The 27,852-nt window shown below is 41.8% G+C and overlaps 1 protein-coding gene across 1 annotated transcript in view; it reads left to right on the plus strand.

The window, feature by feature from the left end:
- Positions 1-1,301: 1,301 nt before the first annotated feature.
- pde11al (phosphodiesterase 11a, like) overlaps positions 1,302-27,852 on the plus strand; it is a 310,662-nt gene continuing 284,111 nt past the window's right edge. Inside the window, exon 1 of the mRNA XM_041183991.1 lies at positions 1,302-2,081. Coding sequence (XP_041039925.1) covers positions 1,302-2,081 — 780 coding nt within the window. The remainder of the gene's footprint in view (positions 2,082-27,852) is intronic.

The following is a 27,852-nucleotide window of genomic DNA, read 5'->3' on the forward strand; positions in this document are numbered from 1 at the left end:
CCCCCCACCTCTCTCCCAAACCGCTTTAGGGAAATGGAATAAGTCAATGCTATTGGGTGGGCGTTCTGAAACTTTATTTAAGGACAGGTAGGCAGATGCTCTGTTTTCCTGACCCAATATAGGAGGCTTGACGTCAAGTAACTGTATCTAATGGCAACCTGGATTGTGCCTATTAATAACAGACAGCCCGAGTCGTGGGACAGAAGCAGCGGCGTTGCTCAGCACCCAACTGTTCAAGCGGCAATCAATCCTGTGTACATTGTATGACAAAGTGCATTGGGCAGATAGACACCACGAGCGCAGTCTATTTCTGTATTGTCTTTTGGGGCCACTTGGTTTCAATGTTAAACTTGTTGCTACAGAGGAGAATGATATTGCTGAATAACAGGAGTCCCATTTTCCACTTCGAATTCCAATTTAAACAACATAAACAGCAAATCAAAGTTGTAACATTTTCCTTGTTTCAATGTTTATTAAAATGTACAATTCTTTTTAAAGATTTTCTAAATATCCAGTCCAGTCGATGTTCTGCGGCTAAAATAGTAAAGGAAACGGAAACCTTTATTTGCACAGAGTACATACTAATTTTCAAAACGTATTCTACATTTAAAAATAAATTAGTAAAGTCATCACTTCAAAGTTGCCAAGGTCTTTTGTCCTGTAAACATCCAACCCACCTGGTTTAGTCTATTGACAATATTCAAACCGCCAGTTGGACGGACTGATTGTGATTTTTAAACGGCGGTGGGAACTCGTCTCTCTATTAAGCAACGAAATCCTGCCTAGAAAGTTTTAAGATTTATTGGTTACTTCGCGGACAGAGCTCGGGAGTAGGATTTCTTCCCGACTCCTGTGTGCACACTGCTAGCATAGGCAACAATTAATGACAACTCTCGTCTCCTGTACACTTTTGACTTTGGACTAGTTAATAAATGACAGAAACTATCACATCCCCTGGGTTAAGTTGGGGGCCATCGGACTGGTTCCTTGGGGTGGGCAGAGCTTGCTCCTGATGAATTCCTCTCTGCTTCAGGTTAAGGGACTCATTAACTGATAGTGCGGAATCGGCAGAACTGCAATATGTTTTTGCCACTTCAATCGGATTCAATCGTGAAACGGCGGTGTCATGTCCTGGGAATGCCAGCTAACAAATAGACAGCAACATTTGCTGACGCCGATCCCTCATTCAAGGAACATTTCCATCACCGGCTCTGAAGATGCTCTAAGTTTGTGTTTGTTGTTGTTGGATCAGTTCGGGGTAGATCAGACAGGAACTTGACCGCTCTGGACTGGGAGGCGCCATGGCCACCATTGACTTTTCGGACGTGGAGGCTTTCCTGGATCGACATCCCGATTTCTTTGAGGATTACCTGCTGAGAAAGGGCAAAGGCGAGTCGGTCAGCAAGTGGCTGAAGGAGCACAAGGCTGCCAAAGTTTCAGCCTCGGCTGGGGAAGAGAAGCAGATCGTGGCCAGGGAGCCGGGCTGCAGCACCCGGGCTGAGGGCATGCACAGGCGCTCATCCCAGAAAGAGCTCAGGAGAAGTTTCGCCAGGTCGCGAGCCATGACATCCCACCGGACATACGACGAGCATACGTTCCTGAGAGCCCCGGACTCTCCCTTCAGCAGCGGCAGGAGAGCCCTCCTGAGGAAGGCCAGCTCTCTGCCCCCGACCACAGCCCACATATTGAGTGCCCTCTTGGAGTCCAGAGTGAACATCCCACAATACGCCTCTGCGGCCATCGACTGCAAGTACAAACTCAAGGAATCCAACGAGAGGGAATTCTTCCTGGAGCTCGTAAAGGACATATCAAACGATTTGGACCTCACCAGCTTGACCTACAAGATCCTCATCAACGTGTGTATCATGGTGGATGCAGATCGCTGCTCACTTTTTCTGGTGGAGGGGCCTCCCCACAAAAAGAAGTTGGTCTCAAAGTTTTTCGACGTTCACTCAGGGACCACGGTGGTGCCTTCCTCCAGTATGGAGAACTCCAACGAGGTGCAGGTGCCTTGGGGGAAAGGAATCATTGGCTATGTGGCTGAACATGGGGAGACAGTCAACATGGCCGACGCCTATGAGGTAAACATTTCGCTTGCTTTGCATTTCCGAAAGTTGTCACTTTTTCATTCAAAGGGCAGGGCTGAGGTTTGTTTTGTCACCTCTTTTCTGCCCTTGTTTTAATGCCATTAATTCTAAAATTGAGACAAAATTTTAATTTTCCCACTGTCTTATGGATGGGAGAATGAATTGACATCAATAATAAATCAGATTGAAGATGGGTGGGCTGGGGTTGGGTAGGATGTAACAAATTTTTAGATCTCAAATTTTAATCTAAGCTGCCTCAAACCTGTCCATTTCTATTTTTAACTGAGGTCGGTGGCAGACAACCAGTGCGTTCCCAGGAGATAGAGAGACAATTGAAATATTTTATTGACACTGTCCTAGATTTGACCTCCATTTTAAAGATATGTCTGACCAGCTAGCTTTCACAGGCATTGAGAAACCTGACAGCTAAACGGAAGTGAAGAATGCTGCATAGACGAGGAAAATGTGTTTCCAGCACTGCTTGTGGGCCGGGAGGACGGGAGCGCTCCTCCCAGCACCCCAACCTAACCAGGATTGTCCAACCCTGTGGTTGGATAACTCCTGTGAATGGACACCGACACTCCCCCCTTCCCCCCATGATCAGACACTCCCACAATAGTCATGGTCCTTGGTCCCCACAATTGGATCCACCCTTATGATCACTTACAACTCCCTCCGCCATCCCACTGTAACCTTGAGATAACTTCCCCAGTTTGTCTCTGTCACCCCAACCCTGCGATCAGCCCCTGACTCTACAAGCCACTGTGTGTGCACTGCTCTCAGTCTGCTGTAGCCTTCCAGCCCAACATGGAGCTAAACCTGTCAATCAGGCTGGCCTGCTGAAGTGGACCCTGTTTAAAATAAAAACTGCCTAGTGTTCAGGGAAACTGGACTCTCCTCATCAAATCCCACCAGAGTAAATATCAGGGCCATAAGTCAGCAAGTAGTCATTAGGTGATGCCAAATTATGCTAACGGTGGCAGAATTATTTAACCATTTTTGAGAGACATTACATCTTGTCTGTTGTAACCGAAAAGCAAAGGAAGGGCCAATAGACCTGAACTAAAGATGCAAATTCTCCAGGGTTGTCCAGGACTCTCCACAAACTGAAAATCTCCAGGGCAGTGCTAGGAACAACCCAAGAGATAAATCATGGCAGGATTTAAAAAAAAGTACATATCTTTTTCATTTTCTTGAATTGCTTGCTCATTAGTTATAATAATAGGAGTTGGAGGATAAAATGTTGTCTGACAAATGAGAATTGTGCAATTAAGTCATGATGAACCTGTTTCCTTTCCCATTTGTGTGGGGAGAAATTTGTCATGAGGATGGATATGTTGCACAATGAACAGCAGTAGCATGAGAGTGGGGCAGCTGGAGACAAGAAGTCATGTAATAATACTTCTAGGAAAGCATCCAATCAAAGTCAGCAGCTCTAACCTGAACTTTCTTAGTGGGGGCATTGGGGAGTGGTGGGGAGGTGGAATACCAGTGAAAGTCTAAGGCCTCTGCCATTTTTGAGACTTTTCTGCATTGACTTGCAAGGGGCAAGATTTCCATCTTCCACTTATAGGTAAATTTCAGACTAGGATTGGGGTTACAGATGGGGGCTCTTCTAAGCCTAATGTTCATGTAGCTGTTCCTCAGTTGGGATCCAGCATTTATGAGGCGGGTCATACTGGTCTCCACAATGGCAAGAAATCCAAATTCTTTGGAGTGAAACATAATTCATATAGTTAGTGCCGGTGCAATGCCAGACATATAGGTCATACATCTCAGTGATTAGATGATTGAATCACCTTCTTTCATTTGTTCATAACAGACAGAGTACAGACTGTACAGTTCCAATGGAGTCCACAGTTTACCATTGCTTTCTCTGTGTCAATACCTTGGCCTTAGTCGATTTGCCAACCTGTTAGCACCCTTTTCTCTTGTAGAATAACTTGTCGTGATTGTTTGAAGTTTGACATTCTGGTGTTTGTCCTGCTGAGCGCAAGATAAAAATGTTCGGCAACATGTCTCTCTTTTCAGCAATATCTTACACTAAGTCATCTTTTTACCAAACCTCCTGCCAGTGGAACCAGTTTTTCTATATTTATTCTACCAAAACACCTCTTAGTTTTGAACAGCCCTATTAAACCGCCACTTCATCTTCTCTGCTCTGAGAGCAACCCCAGTTTCTAAAGTCTCTCCACATAATTCCTCTTATAATTGATTCTATTCTTGTTAAATCCTCTGCACCCTCTCCAAGGGCTTGACTTCTTGCCTAAGGTGTGGTGCCCAGAATTGGCACCATACTCCAGCTGATGGCTAGCTGATGATTTTTAATGCTGTAGGGTGCAGTCAAATGTAAAAGAGCTGTCACCAGAGCAAATTTGGGTTCAAACCTTATCAAATGGCCCCCAGTCCACCCTAAATTTTCCACACAGCGTTAAAAAGAAATGCTACTTTATTGAATGCAGATGACTTTTATAGCATCCAAATTGTCATTATTAGTTAAATGCATTGAAACTGCAACCAGCAGGCAGGATTAAAATGATCGATGTTACACATTACACAGAGTTTTGGTAGTTTAAAGGTTAGCAGTAATAATTTAAAGGGGGAGAATTTCTCAGTTTTCCAAAATGTAGCAACAAATAAATGATTCAAAAAACTGTTTTACCTTTATCAGTGCACAGTGACCAGAGGAATTCTTCCCACTAAGTGGCAAAAATATTTATTCAATTTATTTCTAAAGAGGATTGCACAAAAGTTGTTTCCTTAAGACTACATTTTCTGATTACTTGACAGCTACAGACAGTATCATACAAATATTAATGCCTGTCTAGACTTCATCAACAAGTGAAAGCTATAATAAACTGATGCATATGTTGGGAGTGTTTGGTGCTAGGGATTATATTGGCACAAGTCCAGTGCTGACAAATTGTTGGGCCCTGATTTGGCATGTTTTAGACGGATTCATTATTATCATTAGATCCCGAGTTGACAGTTTTTAATCAAAATATATGATTCGCATTTAAGTAGGAAACATAATGAAAAAAGAGCTGGCTAACAATTGCAAGAGAGAGTGTACAGAAGCAGCAATTGGAATTCTAATCAAGTGCTAAAGGCAACATTGAAAGCAATCATTTTTTATTTTCCAGTACAAAAATGAGAAATGCCTATTTTCATTTTAACTTACGACTAGCTAACACATGGGAATGTGCGGTTGTGCAATTTATTCACAAGACTGCAATTTCATTAGGAAACAAAAGCAGAGCCAATTCTAACACACCCATAAAAATGACAAATCAATAACACTTCCTAAGCAGCAAATGAGCCACGTAACTGATATAAAAGGACAGAACATAAGTATACAAAAAAAGCAATAAACAAGGCAGTATGCCACTGAAAGAATGAATATAATGTCATGTCTAGGAGGTGTGGAAGAAGTTGTGTGACTTAAAATAACACACAAAAGAGAAGGTATAAATATTACTGTAAGGCAGAGAATATATATGGGCTCTGTTATACATAGGTCAAGAAAAGAGGCTAAATCAGGAATTTTATCCCTAAGTAAGAGGACCATATAAGGAAGCAAATGAAATTGCAATGGACACTTTCTGTTTCGCAAGGATTTGACACTGAATCTATAGAATGCTATAAAAATTAGTCATTAGATCTGTAACAAACAAAGATCAATAATCTTCTGGCACTTTGAGATTACATCACTTTCACTTGTTTACTTTTCGTTAACATTAGCAAAAAAAGAGCCCCATGTGCCTAAAACAAAAATTTTGCAAAACTACAACAACCAATTGTAGGTTTTCTCCTATGTCAGAAATGATCTAACTTGTGTACTTTATTAAGTAATATTCTCAATTATTTTTGTGTCACCCTGAGGGGCCTTGTTAAGTCATAATTGGTATCTAAAATATGGAAACATAATTGGCATAAAGCTATTAATATGCATCAATTCTTCTCTTTGTTATGAATTCAAAGTAAGCAGAATAGAGGTAAATGATTAGAGTAATTTGCAAAGTAGATATATATTGATTGCATTACATTCCTCTTCCCAATAAACAACAGATGATTATCACTTAATAAATCTACAGTGATTCTGTCGTAAGCATTAATCATTCAGTGTAGTTGTGATGACGTATCAACAACAAAGATTACACTGGCTGCCAACATCCACTATTATATCCATTGTCAGCAAAAAGAATAAAGCTACCCTTGAATTCCATGGTGCTTGTAAGTACACAATATTGGTAGTGAGAACTGTAAGAACTGTAATCTCAGTTGAAAGGTTCAGATGTCCGTTACCATCCATGAGATATTTGCTTTCATTTAATGTGGTATCCTCTGAACCTCTCCAGTGGGATTCCTTCTGCTTCAGCAACCTTGCCCTAAGCAGGCATTGGCAGTCATGGACTTGCATTGGATTGGTCCAAGATTATGCTTGGCAAAGTATGGCAGTGGTTTGCTGTTGCCTTCTGCAGTATGGTTGACCAGGAAAGTCTCCAGTGGGAGTAGCACTCTGGTAATTATGGCAATTGGATTGACCACTCTCTAGTCCCCTGACAAACATCCTCTCTCAATAGAGGATGAAACATAATTTTGAGGCCTTTCATTAGCCTCCTGTTTCACTCATGATCCTTGAATATGTCCCCCTAGGTTGAGGAAATTTGTCCTCCATTAGAGTAATTTCTGTAAAACTTTGCCTTTATTATACTTTCTCTCATTTCAGTTTCAACAAACTTAGGATTTACTTGTTCCCTAATATTCTTTTATTTTATAAACACTGACATAAAGCACTTGTTATGAATGCCCATGAATTTCTATTTAATTCCATTTTTTACTGATTATTTGCTAATTTATTATTTAACAACACATCATTGGTTGGTTCCTTAACATTCTACAGTTATAGTTGAAGTTAAGCTCAAATAGGCCTATCTAATAAGCCCAAAATAATTGCAGAGGATGAAAGACATTTGGTCCAGAAAGATCCTAAAACCACCCCCATTTCAGCAATCATTGATGTTTTAAAAAATTAAAAATAATTTAACCTCCTGGAAGTCTATTTCCTACATTGACGATGCTATGTGTGAAGAAGTTTTCTCACATACCATTTCTAAAAATGACTTTTTATTAACTTGATCTTGTGTGCCCTTGTCCTACTCCCCTAATTTAAAGTACCATTTAATATTCACTTTTTCCATGTCCTTAATGATCTTATATACCACTTTAAGATCTTTGCTGGGGCATCTCCTGTCCAGATTGAAAAACATAAGTTTCTCCAGTCTTTCCTCACAATTTGGGTCTTTGACACTAAGAATCAGCTTTGTGACTCTTCTCTGCATTGCTTCCTGTACTTGGATACCTCGCTTGCATCTTGTCAAATAGAAGCAAATCCAGTACTCAATGTGCTGTCTCATCAGAGCAGTAAGTTGCTTAATCATGACTTTCTCTAATTTATATTCTATAGTTTTAACTACATAGAGAGAAAAAGCTTGCAAATGTACTGTGCATTTCATTACTTCAGAATATCCCAAAGATTATCCCAGTCAATGACGTACTTTTGAAGTGTGGTCACTGTTGTAATGTAGAAAAATGAAACTGTGAAACTGTTGTAATGGAGAAAAATGAAACTGTGAAACTGTTGTAATGTAGAAAAATGAAACTGTGAATTTGTGCACAGTAGGTTTGCAAAAGCAGATTAATAAACATTATTCATAATATTTATTCTTGTGTTAATCATCAACTTTTAGGGTTTTTACTGTTTCTCTGACTGCTCTCACTAAAATAATTTTTGATTGTTGTTGTGTTTATCCTCTGCAGCTGTTTTTCTTTCTAGATTCTTCCTTTCTCATCTGACCAAGCTTGTAATGTATTTTGGCAGTTCCTTTCATTTATCCCAGTGAATTCATTTTACTTTCTGTCTGTAGCATTCATAGATTTTTTTTTCCTCTTTATACATTTTCGATTTATTTATTAATCCACCTAGGGTCACATTGTTGAGCTTGTTATTTTAGGAATACGGAGGGAACCTTCTCCCCCGCCCCCTACCCAGTTAAGGATGGAACCCCTGCCCCCAGCAACCACCAGCCCATGCAGGGAAAGCTGCCAAGCTAGACACTTGGTGTGGGCCCCTCCCATGGCTGGTTACATCCTGGCAGCTCTGAGATAATGTCTTTAAGTGGGCATTAATTGCGCACTTAAGTGGCTCAGTTGGTACATGGGTGAGCAACCCAACCACCACCCCCCCTCCAGTGGTTTGTAAAATTGCGGTGGAGGCAGGGCTGAGCAGATAGGTGGCAGGCATGGCAGATGCTGCAATTAACTTGCCCTCCTGCCTTTAAACGCACTGGTGGGGGACCATTATATCCAGCCCATGATGTTGCGCAACCTCCAGTCTATTTGCCTGTTGTTCCCTTATTTATTTTTAGTCTTTTTGATGTAATCTAACTGACTCCAGGTTTTATGTATTTGATTTTCAGATCATGTTGACTATAGCCATGTGTTTGTTAGTCACTCTGTAGGTGGTCTTTGCTTTGTGCTTTGTAAAGTACCCCAGGTGTGAGCTTGTATTCCTTTGTATTTTAGGCACCAAATCTTCATTTGGGACCAGGAAACCCCAACCTGTGCTTTTGCAGCTCGCATAATGTACACCCGACCCATGTGTGACTTCACGTGTCATATTTCTCTTTTCGCACTGAGTTCAGGTTCACATTGCATTTTGGAGTACGGGAGGAGTGTGGGTGCAGAGGGGGACCATTTAGAAGGCCCGCCTTGGTCCCAACATTATTTGAAAGCCCCCTAAACCATACCCCTCAACACCGCCCCCCCCTCACCCATGCCAGCCCATGTCCCCCCTCAGATCATCTATGCCCCCCATGTACCTTCCTTGATCACTCACCCAGTATGCACCGTTTATGTTCCCCAGGAACCATACAATAGCAATGGCGATTATTTTCAAATCATTGGAAACATAATAAACTTCTAACAATTTAAGAAAACCCTGAAAGTAAGCACACTATCATGGACAAAAAAAAATCTAAGGGGGAAGAAGAACTTGTAATCTTTTAAGTAGCTATTAGGTTCATAAACAGACAGGAAGCCACAAAGACACATTCTGTTATAGGCTCGTAGAAATATCAATAGTTCTAAGACCAGTGCTGAGCTGAAGCTTTTGAAATCCAGTCAAGCATTTATTGTGGAGCAGCTGTCATAACAAAAGCCCCATTAACAGAACAGATGTCAATTTCCAGTTCAAAGTGGAGCGCCTGTCAATCAGTGGAGGGGGAACAAGGAAAAACCATTTTTTTCTACCCTCTACCTTTAAAATTAGCCAGATCTGGCAGTCCAATAACAGCAGAGGACTTTTTTTTTTACATTTTTCAGAGCAATATGGTGCTTTCTCTATTGGAAAAATACTGTAAAGCATGAAAACAATTACACAATGCTGGTAAATGTGGGGGTGGACTTGCTTTTAATGGACAGATCCCTATGATAAACACCTCTACATTCGTATTGCTGAAAAAAGAGACATGTCTAAGATTTTCATCTTGCACTCATCAGAACACACACAAGAGTACCAATATAAAGGGGAAAACAGCAATTTATACTCTGTGAAGAGAGAGCTGATTGGTTGGCAAGTGGCGTTGCCATGGAGAATGTGCCACTGATGGTGACTGACATTTAATTGCCAAGCACTGTTTGATATTTAAGCCGGGCAGCTTGACCCTGATTGGCCAAGGCATTGCCCTGAGGAATGGGTCAGTGAATAGCTGTCACTTATTTATCCGAAACAGGCGCAATGTATGCACATGTTCTTTCTGTCTGCAAAGAACATCTATATTACAACACAGTACCTAATAGTGACACTTGAAGGTGTGAAAACATTTTACAAATACCATTCAGAATGCTCCCAACACCTCTGCTTTCCATTTTCTTTATGAACTCTCAAACCTGGCGTACTTTTATTCTACTTCCAAAATCTCATATGACCAGGTGAAAATCATGCGTGGGAGGAAATCTAATATTTGTTCCTCCATTTAAAACGGGGAACCTGACCTCAGTGGGGGTGGGTGTGTATTTTGCACATGAGGAGCCAGATTTTTGCTGAGCCATGAAGACTCTGTGGACGTTTAAAAATGGTGGGCAGGACCCAGATCCGGAGTTTAGCTTCTATTTCCGACACATAACATTTTTGCCAGTACGCTGCTTGTGATGCCATGATAGTGTCCCTACTTCTGGTCCAGAAGATCCGGGTTTAAGTCCCACTTCAAGACTTAATGGCCAAGGAAGGTGTGTTTGTAACATGATCAAACAGGTTGGTTATCAGCTTGTAACTCCTTCCATTATGTGTGATGGCAGACAGTAAGAGCAGGAGAGTTTCCTGGTCAGCTATACTGCAAAAGGCAACGGCACACCACTGCAGTACTTTGCCAAGCATAACCATTCACCAATCCAGTGGAGATCCATGGTTGCCCACGCTCTCTTAGGGCATGGTACCTGGAGGAGGAGGTGGGGAAAGTGGGCAGAACGTGACTCACATGAGGGAAACCCGAACTCAGCAGGACCATTTGAACCCAGTGCTGAGTGCAAACAAACCCCATTTTCACTGTAGCAAGGGCCTTGCCCCGCACTGTGGGAGTCACAAATTTATGGAGAGACTTAAATGCTTGTGAAGGGCAGGTAAGGAATGTAAAACTATCAAGTTATTCGCCAACCCTTTAAAAATGAAAAAAGCCTGTCTGTGCCAATGGGAATTTAAAAACTCAAGCCATGAAGTTATTTAAATTCCAGTCTTTTAAAAATTTGAAAAAAAAGCATGCCTGTGTATGTGAGAGTTGAAAAAATCTGTTCTAGGAGTTAAAGTAGCTGTTTGTTGACATTACCCCAAGAGCTATCATTATTAATGTTTGGCTGCTTTCCACAGCCCATCATTCTCAGTAGGGGATCCTATGTTTACATTTGATTGACAGCTCAAAGGTGATTAAAGGATTAGCGGTCTTTGATGTGGGATTATGAATACAAGTCTTTTTATTTAAGTACTTGAGGGCATTTAAAGTTTTGAATGGGCTTTGATGAATGTTTTTTTATTATAGTGAAGTCTGTAATAAGTATTTAGCAGACTGGTACAGTAAGTAAAGTCACATGGGATCAGAGGTGAGCTGGCAAGATGGATACAGAATTGGCTTGGTCATAGAAGACAGAGAGTAGCAGTGGAAGGGTGCTTTTCTGAATGGAGAGCTGTGACTAGTGGAGTTCCGCAGAGATCAGTGCTGGGACCTTTGCTGTCTGTAGTATACATAAATGATTTGGAGGAAAATGTAACTGGGCTAATTAGTAAGTTTTGCAGATGACACTAAGGTTGGAGGATTTGCAGATGGTGAAGAGGATTGTCAAAGGATACAATGGGATATAGATTGGTTGGAGACTTGGGCGGAGAAATGGCAGATGGAGTTTAATCCTGCATTTTGGAAGGTCTAGTACAGGCAGGAATTATACAGTAAATGGCAGAACCCTTAAGTGCATTGAGGGGCAGAGGGATCTGGATGTACAGGTCCACAGGTCACTGAAAGAGGCAACGCAAGTGGATAAGGTAGTCAGGAAGGCATATGGCATGCTTGCCTTCATTGACAGGGGTATTGAGTATAAAAGCTGGGAAGTCATGCTGCAGCTGTATAGAACCTTGGTTAGGCCACACTTGGAATATTGCATGCAATTCTGGTCACCACATTACCAGAAGGATATGGAGGCATTGAGGAGGGTGCAGAGGAGGTTTACCAGGATGCTGCCTAGTCTGGAGGTTATTAGCTATGAGGAGAGGTTGGAGAAACTCAGATTGTTCTCACTAGAGCGACGGAGATTGAGGGGCGACTTGATAGAAGTTTACAAAATTATGAGTGGCATGGATAGAGTAGATAGTCAGAAGCTTTTTCCCAGGGTGGAAGAGTCAATTACTAGCGTACATAGATTTAAGGTGAGAGGAGAAAACTTTAGAGGAGTTGTGTGGGGCAAGTTTTTTACACAGAAGGTAGTGAGTGTCTGGAATTCGCTGCCAGAGGAGGTGGTGGAAGCAGGTACAATAGCGGTGTTTAAGAGGCAGCTTGACAAATACATGAATAGGATGGGAACAGAGGGCTACGCAGCCTGGAAGTGCAAAATGTTTTAGTTGACGGGCAATATGATCGGCGCAGGCTTGGAGGACCGAAGGGCCTGTTCCTGTGCTGTACTTTTCTTTGTTCTTTGTTCTTTGTTTGCTCACGGTGGATACTGGGTGAGTTGGCATAGAGGGTGTAAGGGCAAAGGGTAGGGGATCAGGGGACATAGATTGGTATAAATTGGCATGGGGCTATAAGGGGCCATAGAGGTGGGTGGGAGCACAAGTTGGCATGGAGAGTGGGTGAGGGGGTGGTGGAGTGCGAAGGATGTGAGGTAGAGGGTTGAATATTTAATAAAACAACTGTAATAAGGTCCCAGAAAACTGAGATGGGCCTTTTAAACAGCCCAGCCTGATGCTCGGCAGCCACTGTGGCTACCTCCAAACAGCACCTGGGGCTGGTGGTCCCCACTCCACACCTGCAGAGTGAAAATTGCATATTTGGGACATTTTTTTCCCTGAGGTGGGTGTGTCAAACCAGTAAATTCCCCAACTCAAGTTATCAACCTCCAGAGCAAAAATCCAGCCCAAGCCATTCCCAACCCGCGTAAAGGCCAGAGGAAAATAGCATGAGGTTGGGAATGCAGAGGAAAATCGGATTACCTCCAATAACATACCCCTGTACCCAGACAAAAATTCAGCCCGAGATGTCCAATCAATATAGTAGACTTCATGGCTTTTCTTGCACAAGATCATTTGCATTCTTTGAGCTTGAACCATGTTTCCATCACTGCTCTTGCAAAACCCCAATTTCAATCATTCCATTATTGGTCGCCGTACCATCAGCTGCCTAGGCCCTAAGCTCTGTAACTGTTTCCCTGCACAAACTTATGTCCCAATATCTGCTGTGTGGCTTGGTGACAATTGTTTTTGATAACACTCCAGTGAAGCACCTTGGAATGTTTTACCAGATTGGAGGCCCTATGTAATGTAAATTGTTATTGTACTCTATTATAGTTTTGTACTGCCACTGTAGTATCTAGTACTGGCATTTTTTTTCCAGGACTTGTGCCATTCCTGTATATGCATTTTGCTTTAGACTTATTTGCCCCAGTGTCTGTCTATTTGTGGTCTCTGGATCAGGTATATCATTCTAGGCCTATCCTGTTTTCTCCCTCTCCTTTTTAGTGTAAATAATTCACAATGGCTGCTTCAGTACTTGCAAATGTCTTTGTTCCTACTTGGTTTAAGTGCAGCATGTCTCTCCAATGCCAGTCCTTTGTATTCTGATAGTTTTCCCAGTTGTTTATGAAGGTGGTGGTGTTGCTTTCACAATAGGTTGATAGTCACACCCTCAATTTTCTTGGTGAACTCCCTACCTTTCAAAAACGTCAGAAGTACACCATGAAAGATTATTTGCATCTTCTATCTTTGATGCAATCCCTGTTTATGATTTTTGAGCTAGCTATATTATTTTCTCTTGTTACTTATCCCAAATAGGTGCCAATATGACTCCTCCTGTACCCTTGGGTATCCCTCCTAACTTTTTCTCCAGTATGTATTACACTAGCTTCAGGCAGACAGCTCGCCATCAAATAAGTATTAGCTTTATTGGATCTTGGATAGGTGGCCCTGAAAGGGTGACGATTATTTAGGATTCTCTCAGAAATAAAGGACATTAATAATACAATGCTATGGAACTCAGGAAATCTCGCAATCTACCTCTGTTGGCACAAATGACCATCTATACTTGAGCAAAAAAAAACCTGCTATAACTACCCATCATTCTCCATTCTCTTTCTGCCCTCTGTGCTAAATTGCTATTTCTTGACAATTTTGACTTGATTATGCTGATACCCATTTCCAATCTCTAATGCTTGGTCCCTGTTTTTATCTTGGACATTTCGCTTAGCTACGGTAACTCAATTTTCATATTAATATTTTCCCTTTGCCTCAATTATCCCTTTGATTACATCTATACTTTACAGTCCATGTACATTTCTCTGGAAAGCCGTAGCCATTTTTTATTAGTTTATTCAGCAATAATCAAATTTTGTGCCTTCATAAGCATCCTGCAGCAACACATCTTATTCCTATTCTTCTCTGTCCTATTCCCTTTTAAACCTATTTTCTCAATTTGCCACCCTTTAATTACATTTTTATTTTACAGTTTATGTTTTTCCTTTTTGCCCCCTCATAGTTTAACTTCTCACTGGTGGTCCTTGTGATATCCCTTGGTCTGCTTACATGTCAGGTTCCCCTATAACTTCTAATTATCACAAGTGCTTCCATTTAGATTTACCTTTCCTTTATTGTTCCTCTTTAACTTGAAGTGATTTGTCTGTAAAACATTAGGACATTAAACACTTTATAGTAATCAATCTGTAGTTCTTCCTTTCCAATTGAATTTCACTTGATTGGACTGAAGCTTCTCACTGCTCTGGAACCTTTGAAGAATAGTGCTTTCCTAGTGGCAAGTATTGCCCTTTTATAGATTAAGTTGGATCTTCAGTTAGCTCCCAATGGAGTCCATCAACTCTTTATCCAGATGATTCATCCTCCGTGTCTATACAGCTCAATGTTGGCTGATTGTTCTGATGTGATCTGATCAAGGTATTTAAAATGTTGGAAGGATAAAATAGGGTAGATACAGAAAAATTATTTTGCCTGATGGAGGTAACCAGAATGAGGGGACATAAGTCCTGAAATTAAGCCCAGTCACTTTGGAGAGCAATCAGGAAGCACAATGTGAAGTAGAATTTTGCAATTCCAAGCCCAAGTGGCTGTGGATGGTGGGAGCTTTCAAGATCGAGATTGATAGATTTTTGTTAGGTAAGGATTTCCAGTGAAATGGAGCAAAGACTGGTAAATGGGGTTGGGGTGCAGTTCAGCCGTAATCAAGCTAAAAATTGGAGCAGGTTTGAGGAGCTGAATGGTCTATTCATGTTCCTATGTACTAGTTAGTAGGATAATGAGAACCCCCCCTGGAGTGGAACTGTCCTTTTTATTGCTTACAAGAGTCATAGTTTTCCATGGAATGGTGGTGGGTTACAGTTCACTCAAGGAGTCTGAATTGTTTTGGCAACATGCACATGTGTGTTGTAGTTTGGACCTATGGCTAGTGATGGTAGAGTTTTTGATACAAAAAAAAAGAGAATGCTGGAAAAACTCAGGTCTAACAGCATCTGTTGGGAGAGAAACAGATTTGATGTTTTGAGTCCGTATGATCCAGAGCTCTGAAGAAGGGTCATACAGACTCTAAACATCAACTCTGTTTCTCTCTCCACAGATACTGTTAGACCTGCTGAGTTTTTCCAGCATTTTCTGTTTTTGTTTTAGATTTCCAGCATCTGCAATATTTTGCTTTTATTGTAAAGGATTTGATGTTCTTTTCATCGCATGGCTGACCAGGAATCTCTCCCATTCTTACCGCCTGCCATTGACATGTTTTGGAAGGATTTGCAGATTGACATTCAACCCACTTCGCTGATCTGAATGTAGCTTCCTTGGCCATCAAGTCTTGGGGGTGGGACTCAAACCTGGAGCCTCTGGCTCAAAGACTGGGAGGCTACTGCGCCTCAATACCTTTCCAGTGTTTTAATAACCCTTTATTCTTTTCTTGGTATAGAATTCTTTGGTGCCTCTACACCTTTAATGCTCCTGGACATTCCTGAAAACTTGCAGGATGCCTTTGGAGCAGTAATGATGTAATGGTGCTGGTGCATCATTTTAGTTTCATGCACCAAGAGTAGAACAAAGTTGTGTCAACAAGATTATGTCTGAATCTAAAAAACTTTATAGACCAACAATTTATTACCAGCTTGTCTGAATAATAGGAATATATTGGAGAAGTTGTTAAATTAGAGTTCCAAAGCAATCTTTTATGTTCTGGGCCTTGATTTTCTAAAATTCCTAACTTGGTTTTGCAGCAGTGTCTTACTATGGTGGATCTCTTTTTTTTCTCTATCTACTGGAATTTCAGGCTGATTCAGGAGCAGGTGCATACAATGCCATTCCCACACTTGGACTGTTAGCAATGTTGGACATTGGGGAATCCTGCATGTTCCTTATGTCTTAAAAGTGCTAGGTTAAAAACCTTTGGGTACATTTCCTAAAGCAGTTGTGCATCAAATCTGGCTTATCAGAGAAATGGTCCAAATGTTTTATAGATTTTCAGGCTGTCCCCACTAACACTGTGATTAACAGTCCCCTCTCCTCCAATTATGCGGTGCAAGTATTGAAAGGGTGATTGTTTTGCCTCATGCAGAAGGCCCCCCTGAGATAATTCAGCCCCCTCTTTTAAACAGGAGCTATCTCCCTGCAAATGTGCGGTTGTATTTTATGCAGTGTGCCTTTGGTGATGATGCATACTCTGGGGATAACAATTACACAAAATGAAATCTGCAGATTGGAATTATGTATTCTCTGATCATACTTTCAGTTAACGGAAAGCATAGACCAAGGTTTTTAGAGGCCAAGATGAATTAAATTAATATTACAAATCAAACTGCGTAAAAGTCAATATAATTCGTATTTTAAAAATACTAAGACTGCACAGTAATGGGTCATAAAAATCATTTGCAATGTCTTCAAGATGTCAAATTCCCTTCTGAAATGTCTGAAAACGATCGCTTGGATACTTCTTCCTCATGGCAGCGATATGAGACTTCCCACCATTCTGATAATATTCTTAAACGTAGTTGACAATAACACTGCGAGATCAGCCAAACAAGATATTACTTTCAATAAGCCATTCACAGCTGACACTGATATGTGCTTTGACAAAGGAAAAAAATAACTTCTACACACATTGAAAAGCATAGAATTTATGCCCAACTGCAACAGCTGATATTGAAGATGAAAGTATAAAAAAATCTGATAACATCTCCCCCTCCCCCACCTCAAATAGAAAAGATTTCCTAGGTAACAGTTAGCCATGTGGATTCAATTGTACACATTGTCATGACTGCAGGAATAGAAACATTAACGCAGTGACATCATTTAAAAACACAGCAGCTGGCACCCAATACAGATCCAAAATTAGCATTTCAAAGCAACAAATGGCCTTGTTCCAGAAAAAAAGTTCTAAGCAGGTTATAATTAGCTGACATTGTGAATTTAAAGAATTAGTACAAAGATTGACTTTGGTGATTTCCGGTTGTAAAAATAAAATATATTTTGTTAAAGCTTTAAGTTTTGTTCACACATATGGAGCAGAATATAGCTCTCGTCGGGCGGCCGCGTGCCTGATTGGAATGAGCGTAAAATGATGCATGATGATGGCGGGCGAGCATCCTGATGTCATCGCACACTCATGATATTTCGTTCGGTGGACACGCATGGGAGACGGGCCTATTAAGGCCATTAAAGATCTAATTAAATGAAATTTTTCATTGCCTGTCCAACCTTACGGTTGGCAGGCAGGCGAAAAGGCCAAGAAGCTTTTGGATTTTTAGTGAAACCTCATCCATGGGCGGGGTGAGGTTTCGATCAGTGATTTAAAAAAAATTTTTCAAACTAATTTGTAACAGGTCCCTGCTCACATGACACAGTCACATGAGAGGACATGTTATTAACAATTTTAAGCCTTTTATTTTTTATTTTCAAAAAGCTTCAACTCCCTGAGGCAGCTGTGTGCCTGATTGGAATGAGCGTAAAATGATGCATGATGCTCGTCCTCCTCACACCTCCTCCCCCCACCACACACACGCACACACACACACACTAACACACACATTGCCAGCCAGCATGAAATGGCGGTCGCTGCCCAATTGTGGGCAGTAGCCCGATTCCTGGCCGCTCCCGCTCACCCCTGTCGAGTCCGCCCGATGACCGGAAAATTCTGGCCATGTTTTTTAAAAATGTTTCAGTAAGTGAGAATCTTGCACATCCTAAATTATAAAACTGTTCAACTGTCCACTGATTTCACTCATCCCAATTTGCCTTTTCTACTTTAATTTTCTTGATTTATTCTCAGCTCTTTAATACTTAGTTTTCCCTCACTCTTCAAATAAGAGAATTTTCTTTCCTTTTTACTCAGTTTCATTTAGAGAGATTCTTCAAAGTAGTTTTTATTGTTGAGAACAATCTGTGGCTATTTCTGGAACCTTCTATATTCTTTTACAAGTTGTTCTGTTTTTAATCAGCAAAGTTTCATTTACATGTTTTTCTTGATAATTTCCTGCTAAAGTTCTTTACTATTTTGTTTCATCTTCCTTATGTTCCAATGCTAATTTCCCTGTTCTCTCTGGTTGCAATTTCTTGACTCAGATCATTCTGTCTCAGTTTGCTTAAGTAATGTTTTGCTATTTCACCTAATGCTTTACTTTTTATATATAAAACAATTGTGTTTAAAAAAAAAAATTGCTAGACTCAGGAGGCCTGTTCCTCCTCTTCTGCGATTTGTGCTGCTGTGCCTTTTATTTGTTATTTTTTGAAGGCCTCTGTTTCCTTTCTATCCCTTCCCCTGATGTATTAATCCACATTCCCACATAAGTATGGCTGTTCACAAATCAGTTAAACACCCACAGGTCATCCTGAAAATTGCCATTTTGAAGAAAAGAAAATTGAAGAAAATTAATTTCTTCACTTCCCACTCTTATTGCAACTTGACTTTTCTCTTTGTCTTCCAAAACATCTGTAGCTGATTCTTCATCTCAAGAATAGCATTACTACCTTTGTGATACAGTCAGTTCAATGACAGGTGTTCAATCCTAAAGCTTCAAAATAACCTGAATGTTCAATGAGAATGAAAAATAGTCCATGCCACAAAGCTAATTTCTTTTAACAGACCAGGCATAATTTGCATTATCTGAGATTCTCTTTATCTGTCTAACTGCCTAAGCAAGACAAATAATCACAGTTATAACTTGCTAAAAATCAGAGATAATATGTTGGGATGTTTGTAAGTGATATTTAACTGTAATTGATAGATGACCATAAATTATTGTTTTAATTAATGGTGGTAGATGTAATTGAGGGGAATGATGGTGGGTGTTTATAATTGATGAATGGTTGAAGTTGATGGGCCATTGCAATTGATGGTGGACAGTCGTAATTAATGAATGGTTGTATTTGATGGATGGTTGTAATTGGTGAATGGTTGTAATTGATGGATCATTGTAATTGATAGTAGATGGTTGTAATTGACAGTTTGCTGAAGTTGATGATAGGTAGTTGTAATTGGTGCATGGTTGTAATTGATTGTTGGTTTTAAATATTGGTTGTAATTGAAGGCTGTTACAAATTTCTGGATCATATGCCAGATAATTAATAAGGTTACACATTACTGGTCACTCCTCTAAGCAATCTTCATAATCCACTGTGATCCTTTCATTCCAATGTCTAGTTAAATGATCACATGACACAAAGTTACAATGATCAACCTGCGCATCTTATTTTGATTTTACCTCTATGGTGTACCTTTGGACATTTTTCTACATTACAGGCATTCTATACATGCCAGTTGTTGTGTCTACTAGTTGCCTAACATATGCTGCTATGTGCTTTCTTCAGCCTCTAAGGAAAGTAGACTATAGTGAAGTGAGACACACCTGAAACCAACAGTGTGATTTATTTTATAGGAGATACACAAATGAATATGATAGTGTTCTCAGTGAACTTCATCAATTTCTCAGGTATCGCATTCCAGTAGTAATACCACGAGATGCACTTCACCATCAAAAATGAGCTTGGCTGGTGCCTTAGTGACACTCCCTCTGTGATAAGTGAGTACCTCATGGCTGTAATGAGAAATGAGCTGGTACCATTAAAATGTTAACACTACACATGTGAAAAACTGAAACTCACTTTTAGTTAATCTAAGGATCCCCCCGAAGCCAACTTGATTGTATTTTATAAAAGGAGATGTTAGTTTAGTATTACTATGCTTTTCTTTCCTTGTAAGGTTATGAAGAATATTATAGCTTTATGAAATTGTAACTTTAACTCAGAGGCATGATATAGGCTTAAACTACAATATCTTAAAATAGCTAATAAATGTCTGGGTAAAATCTGTGGGAATAAGCAAAGTAGTTTTAAAATGCTATAAGTGCAGAACTTGAGTGTATCAAATTGTTCTGTAGATTTGTGGCTCGATAGAGTTACAAGATTGAATATCTATCAGAGGGAAATAATGTAGCAGTGTAGGTCAAAGGTAGTTGGTATTTACTGGTGCCATTTGAAAGGACACCTGAGTGTTAATTCAATGAAAAGATGCTCAAACAAATGCAATGAAGTTAATGTAAAAGCTAGAAACAAAGGGGAGCTGTAACATGGCAACGATACAAAAGCATTTGATGAGAGAGGGTCTACTGGGTGCTTTGATGAATCCTCCACAGAAGAAAAAGCCTTAGTTGGCAGAGATCTCAGAACATTGATAATCACTGCGTACTAATTGGTTAGATTGCCCCATGGTGTATCATGTTGCAATGGACATGTTGATGCACATACTTTAATATCTGTCATGTAGGCGAAGGCCAACTGAAGGAACAAGGCAGTGAGTACATCTTTTCAGGTATGGCATTCCAGTAATAATCCCACAAGATGCGCTTCACCATCAAAAATGAGCTCGGCTGGTGCCTTAGTGACACTCCCTCTGTGATAAGTCAGTACCTCATGGCTGTAATGAGAAATGAGCATGCCACTGCCATTAGCGCATATGTTCCTACACTTGAGGCAACAGACAAGGCCAATGAGGGATTCTACACTGACCTTGAGTAATTTCTAGCCCGAATCCCAGCAGGCAACAAATTGACCCTCCTTGGAGATTTCAAAGCCAGAGTTGGGAAGGGCATGGATCTCTGGAAGGGTGTGATAGGCAAGGAAGGATTAGAGAAAGCAAACCTCAGTGGAATCCTCCTCCTTATGAAATGCTAGCACATGACCTTGTCATAACCAACACCCTGTTTCACCAGTGAGACAAGCAGAAGACCTCATGGCAACACCCATCATCCAAGCACAAACATTGCATCATTGTTCAAGCCAGAGACCCAGATATGTCCACATCACCCATGCCATGAAAGGTACTGATGACTGCTGGACAGATCACCACCTTAGCCGATATACCATCTTCATCAGCCTGGCCCCCAAACAGCGAGGGCATCAGAAGCCAAGAAAATTAGCATTTAAGGCCCCAACAATCCCATCAAGACAGCCTTCTCAGTCAGTGCCTCACTGCCAACCTCAAGCCTCCAGGAGCTATAGTGTGCCTATATTGCCTGGTCAACCCTAATGTCCCCCATAACAAATACCCGCAAAGAACTCCTTGACCTGTCTACCAGGAAACATCATGAAAACAATCACAAGATATAGGACCTAATGGCATATGAGGCTTTCACAGACTAGACTAAACCATGCCTCAAAAGTAAAGCAACAGTCCTACAGGTAGTTGAAAGCAGTGATACAGCAATAAACCCGCAACATAAAGAACAAATGGTGAGTAGAAAGAGTGCAGGAGTTCCAACAACTCATGGATATTGACAAAATATTCGGTTTCTTCGGCACTGTCAAGACAAGCTATGACCCATACACACAACGGCCCACTCCACTGAGAATCAATTATGGAGGGGAGCTCATCAAGGCAGAGAGGCAGTCAGTGCTCACTGGAGAGAATATTTTGAAGAACTCTTCAACTGAGACTCTGTCTTCGACTTGAACATTCTCAACACCCTATCCTCTTGGCCTCGTCCCTACCCTGGTATGGTGCAAAGTCGAAAAAGCCATTTGACAACTGAAAAACAACAAGGCCTCTGGAGCAGATAGAACCCCTGCATAAATTCTGAAACACAATAGAGATGCACTTGTGGAACAGCTGCATAACCTCATATCTCTCATCTGGGAAGAGGAGTGCATGCTTGGAGATTTTGGGGAATGACTACATTCAAGAAGGAAATCAAGTCCAATTGCAGTAACAATAGAGCAGTCCCTCAGTCCAGGAGGACAGTGGGAATGTGTTAGGGATGTCTTCAAAGCATCCCTGAAGAGATCAAACATCCCTGGTGACTCATTACAAGCTGGTTCCTAACTTGTGACCGACCAAAGTGGAGGAGCACAGAAACCTCCAATCACCTCTTCTGCCCGACCCATCACACATCACCTGCCTGTATGTGGCAGAATCTGCAGATCGTGCATTGGACTTATCAGTCATCGCCAATCTCATCGAACTGAAGTGGAAGCAAGTCACCCTCAATCCCGAGTGATTGCCTAAAAAGAATACCTGTTAAGAAGCAAGATGAAAATTCATAAAGATATTAATCAAAGTCTTTTAATTATTTTCAAATGAAAGTAGGATAAAAGAAATTCCTTAAAGTGGGTGATTGCAAGGGTAGTAGTGGTTGTTAGGAGAGAAAATAACTGGATTTCCTTCACGCCTCAGACAGACGTAAGACTGGGAGTGTGGAGGGAGTTGATAAAGGAACAGAGTGGAGTCGTGAAAGACTATGCTGGGTAAGATTTATAAGACTGTCTGAGGAGGAAGAGACGGTCTTGGGACTGAGACCACACTGTCGGGGGAAGATTGAAGAGACTGTACTGGGATTGTGTGGGCTACGTTAGAGGCCTCAGCATGGCTTGCATGTCTTGGTCCTGAGCACAGGAAAGTCTCTCTGGGCAATGACAGTTGCGCACATCATGGTGTGCAAGGTATGGTCAGTCTCTTAAAGGTTTTGGTCTTGGGGGGGTTAGAGACTTGGTATTGTGAGGCAGATGGTACAGTCACGGTCAGGGGAGGCATCTGCACCCTGTAAGTCAGGAATGCAAACCAATAGAGGGTGCTGTATAATGTCATGGTGGTGTGGGACAGGTGGGCCGGCCCAGAAAGTCGGGGTGCTTGAGGGCTCCGGAAGTGGGGGGGGGGGGCGGTTCAGTGCCACAAAGGGCATGGGGATATCAACATTAAAGGGTTCAGGGGGAGGACAGGAATATCTACATGGTGAGCTTATGAGTAACAGGGGGAGACTGGAGAGTGATAGGAGGTAGGGGAATTTGGATGCGGTGAGAATGGAGGAGGATGGGAGGAAGTTTGTGGGTGATTGGGGGAGGTTGGAATCTGGTCTCCCAGAAGAAGTGCAGCAGCACCATTTTCAATATTACCTTGGAATGATGCAGTTGAAAAATAACGCTCGATGCAGGGGAAACAATAAGACCTTCATTGTCGCATCATCAACAACTCAGAATAGGTCACCAATCTCATTATGAGAACAGAGGAGGCATAAGTCACCTTCAGCCATAATGATGAGGTCATCCTTGGAAGATGCACTACTCTAGGGAGCATATGGCCACTGTGTAATTGGATAAGTACTCCACCAGCACTCACTGTCAAACAACTACACATAGTGCAGTCCTTTCAAACATGGAGGAAATAAGTAATTGGCCATGGTAGCAATCAAGAGGCATACACGCTACTGCACACATTGATGCACTCATGCCAGAGTGAGAGGAGCTTAGCTGGGTGGCTGTAAGAGGGAAATCATCAGTCATTGGTTATTGGTTATCCGTCTGAAGAGGAAGCTACATATGGGCAGCACCATCTCTCCAAATGCTAGCTCTCATGCATGAATAATACAGAGACTGCACTTGATAGTGAAATCCAGGATGCCATTCGACATCAGGACGCAATGCAGTAATCCGTGACACAGCAGCATTGATAGAAACCTGCAAGTGACCTTAACATTGTACTCAGAGAGTGATTTAGCAGTACCATCAAATGATCTTTGACAAACACTCATCACCCTGCCTTTGTTGGAAGGCTCCCAAATTTATGTCCTGCGTTGCATTGGCATCTGGGAGAGATGTTGCACGGTCAGTTTTGACACTGCATTCAATGCTAACTTAGTGCCTTCATAGATACTGATGAGCAATGAGGAGATGTGCCGGAACATCTCTTTTTTCATACCATGACAGTCCTCCACGTTGTCCATATCACAAAGGACAATATTTGCTATAAAGCCTGCTTTGACTAAGTGAGGGGGAGTGAGTTGGCTCCTCTTCTATTCTGCCCCCTCAACTGGTCGCAACAAAGATTTTTAAGAATTTCTTTTCCTTGTAAATGCCTTTTCCAATCCAAATGTATTTATTTGTTAATAAGGAGCCAATCAAACCAGGTTTTCTTGAATTAAAAAGAGTAAGTTTATTAGTTACTAAACCTAAGAAAAATTAATAAAGACATAATCACACACACACACACACGTAATGACACACACACACACACACACACACACACGTCAGAAGTAAGGAAGTTAGAGTCCAATAAAAGTTAAAAGAATGTATGATTTAGTCTTTTGCTTGTATTTGAGGTGTATATTGTTGAACGTTGTGGCCGTTTGAAGTTGGATGGCTTTCAGTGGAAGTCTGGAGTTGACTTTGTTCAGGTCTGCATTCTGTTGAATACATGCTTTTAGCTTCAGAGAGAGGCAGAGATCTTTCCTGCTCTTTTTGAGCAGTGTTTTAGATGACTGTCATGTTTCCTTTTTCTCCTGCTTTATTTCACCGATTCTGATCAGCAGAACCTGTTTTTAAAACTCCTCTGTGTATTCCTGGAAGGTAATTCAATTAGCATGTCTTGTATTCATTGTTGTAGACCAAGAAATCCTTTTTTTAAAATCTTTTCATCTCCGAAACCCTTGACACATTTCAAGATATGAATCAACAAGAAAAGGGGTTATTTTGTCCTCCACAGGGGTTTTTGAATGTCTGATGAGTATCTGATCAAAGTCTGAATTACCTGGAAAAACTCAGCAGGTCTGGCAGCATCGGCGGAGAAGAAAAGAGTTGACGTTTCGAGTCCCCATGACCCTTCGACAGAACTACTAAACTTACTTTTAAAAACTAGTTCTGTCGAAGGGTCATGAGGACTCGAAACGTCAACTCTTTTCTTCTCCGCCGATGCTGCCAGACCTGCTGAGTTTTTCCAGGTAATTCTGTTTTTGTTTTGGATTTCCAGCATCCGCAGTTTTTTTGTTTTTATATCTGATCAAAGTCTAGTGCATTGCATCTTTAATGCCTTCCTTTGAAGCGTGTCATTGTGTGAAGTGGACCTTGCCCACCCCCTTCCCCCCCTCCCAGGTGTAAAATTCCATGCAGTGCAGTTCATATAGAAACTTTCCAGGAAAGTGATCAACTTTACAGTATCAGCCATTAGATGACTTGTGGCAGCCATTTTTTGATCAGTGTCTTTTCTTGTATTAAAAAAAAATGTCTTCTTTAAACAGTTCAATATGTCTGCAGTTAGCAGGTGAAGTTGTAGGTGGCTCTCAGTCACGGTTTCCTGTCATTGTAACAAACCTAAGACAATGATTGCACGGTCATGTAATGAAATCCATATTGATTGTCATTCTGTAACCCAACTTTGGGATTCTGTAAAGCAGTGTTAGGCTACTGCTGTTCAGGATCAAAGCAACATCCTTGGGGATAGTTGGTCAGCATCCTTGGGATGAGCACACAACAATGACATTATGCATTCATTCCCATCTAGCAGACATTTCAAAGTCACCGAGTGAGAACAACTTCCATTACTCATTGTCATGCTTGGGAGGAAGTGGGAGCGAATGGAGGAGTAAAGTTCATTTTTAAAATTCATAATGAAATAACGCTGCAGGGAGGCATGAAAGGGTATAGTGCTGGACAACAATTAGCATTTTAAGCAAAACCTCAGTCATAAAATGAAGGCCTTTGCAAAATGCAGCTGTGTGAAAAGACTATGACGTGGTTCGTGAAACATACTTCCAACATGCACACACAACTGCTGTCAGTGAGTGCTACAGCATCAGGCTAGTTACTAACCTAACAGGAACAATTCACATGAGGTGACAAAATGTGATCCTCAGATTCAAGGCTTACATGTGCATTGTCCTACCATTATTCTCTTATTGGAAGCGCCTTTGTTAATGTTATGGATATGGAACTAAAGACAATTGACTGAAATGAGATTGAGTGAACCTATATGGAACTGAGGGACAAGACAGGAAATTATTAAGGTGGGGGGCATTGGTGCTCTTGAATGAATGTGGGACATTGTGTGCAACAAAAGGCCATTCAGTACCTGAGACTTTGAGAGAACAAAGCAAAATACATTTATAAAAGTGAACATTATTTACAGTGACTGTGCAGCCATTTGGCTCTCAGAACTTCTTAATTTTTCTAACTCTACGACTATGTTGAAATGCAGCCCTGCTATCTGCAGCAGAGGTGGAGGCAGCCTGCTTACTGGTATGCCCTGTTGTCTGAGATGACTTTTGTCCTCTGGAGGCCCAAGCCCCGGAAGGCCTCTGACTGCTAAGAGTCTTCTGGTCAGAGGAAGATGCACCCTCCCTCGGCTTGACCTGCTGGAGTTGATGGGATCACCAGCAGAGGGGATCTGGAGTGCAGAAAAACCTTGGGTATTCCTGGGTGTCTGGCTGACACTCTTCCTCCCTTTAAACACATGTCCCTTTGTGTGCCCAAGGGCCCCTACCTGAATCCTTGAGAAGAAGGTGTGCCTGGAGGGAGGTTGAGGTGGCCCCCCCCGCCGCCCCCCCCCCCCAATTTAGCCACTGCTGGGATGTATCCATGGCTCGAGTGATGGAGTGCAGGTCCAAGTGCAACAAATCCATTAGAAACTGTGCGTTCTCCTGGACCTAGGCCTACAAGCTGGCAGCCACCCTTCCAATAGAGACTTTGAAGCACTCGCATGCCGGAGCCATGACATCAGACAGAATGTGGACGGACTCCTTCCTCCTTTGATCCATGCCTGAAGATGGTCTCTGAGGACTCTGCCTGATGTGCCCCCCCCCACCCCCTCACGTGCCTCCAACATTTGTCTAAGGGCTGATTGCAGAGGTTTGTCATTGGACCCAGACTGAGCAGGGCCTGGTCTTCACCTGTCCCCCGAGTGTCAGAGACCTTGGCTGTCATTGCCTCCATCTGCTGTGGACATGTTCCCCTTGGACACACCAGATTCTGAGCCTGAAACCACTCTAAAACTAGGCCCCACAGAGAGGTGCATGTATCTGCTCTCATGAAGGGTGCAGGTGAAAGCGATGATGGCTCTTCTTCAGACAGATCCTGATCTGAGGAAGACTGGGGGCTGCTGCTGAGCTGCTGGCTTGAAAAATGCCTTTGCCTTTTCTTGCTGGTGCCTGGAGTAAAAGCAGGAGAGAATTAGTGATTGTCTCGGTAAGTTCCTACATTATAGATTACTCACAGTCATTGTCCGTGCATGGCTGAAAATACTGGATGCATCATCACTGGCTTACTGGGGTAGGCCAATCTCGCCTTCCATATAGGAATGATCTTGATCTTCTCCTGCTAGTTCCACCGCCTCCTCTTCGAAGGTGGAGAGGTCCTGCAACTCCGGGTCTCACTTACGGTCTGGGACCTCATGCGATTGTTGGGGGTGATGTTGTCCTGCGAACATATAGATGGATTGACTGTGAGTACTATGGATGAAAGAGGAGCCCAGAAGCATGCATGCCTGCTGTGTGTGCTGAACCCTTGCCAATAAGGGCTCAAGGTGCCATTTGTGCGGCATCTTACATGAGATAGTGATGTTAAAGAGGCTGTCAGACATTCAGTGCTGATGTCCCATCTGCTAATAGTCCACAGGGATCTCACACACTAACTCTTAGACTGCCTGATGCCCTTATGAGAGTGTGAGTTTGGAATGGGTAGAAGGTTCACTGTGGAGCGGATGAGATCATT

This window comes from Carcharodon carcharias, chromosome 3 (assembly GCF_017639515.1).
Source record: "Carcharodon carcharias isolate sCarCar2 chromosome 3, sCarCar2.pri, whole genome shotgun sequence".
NCBI lineage: Eukaryota > Metazoa > Chordata > Chondrichthyes > Lamniformes > Lamnidae > Carcharodon > Carcharodon carcharias.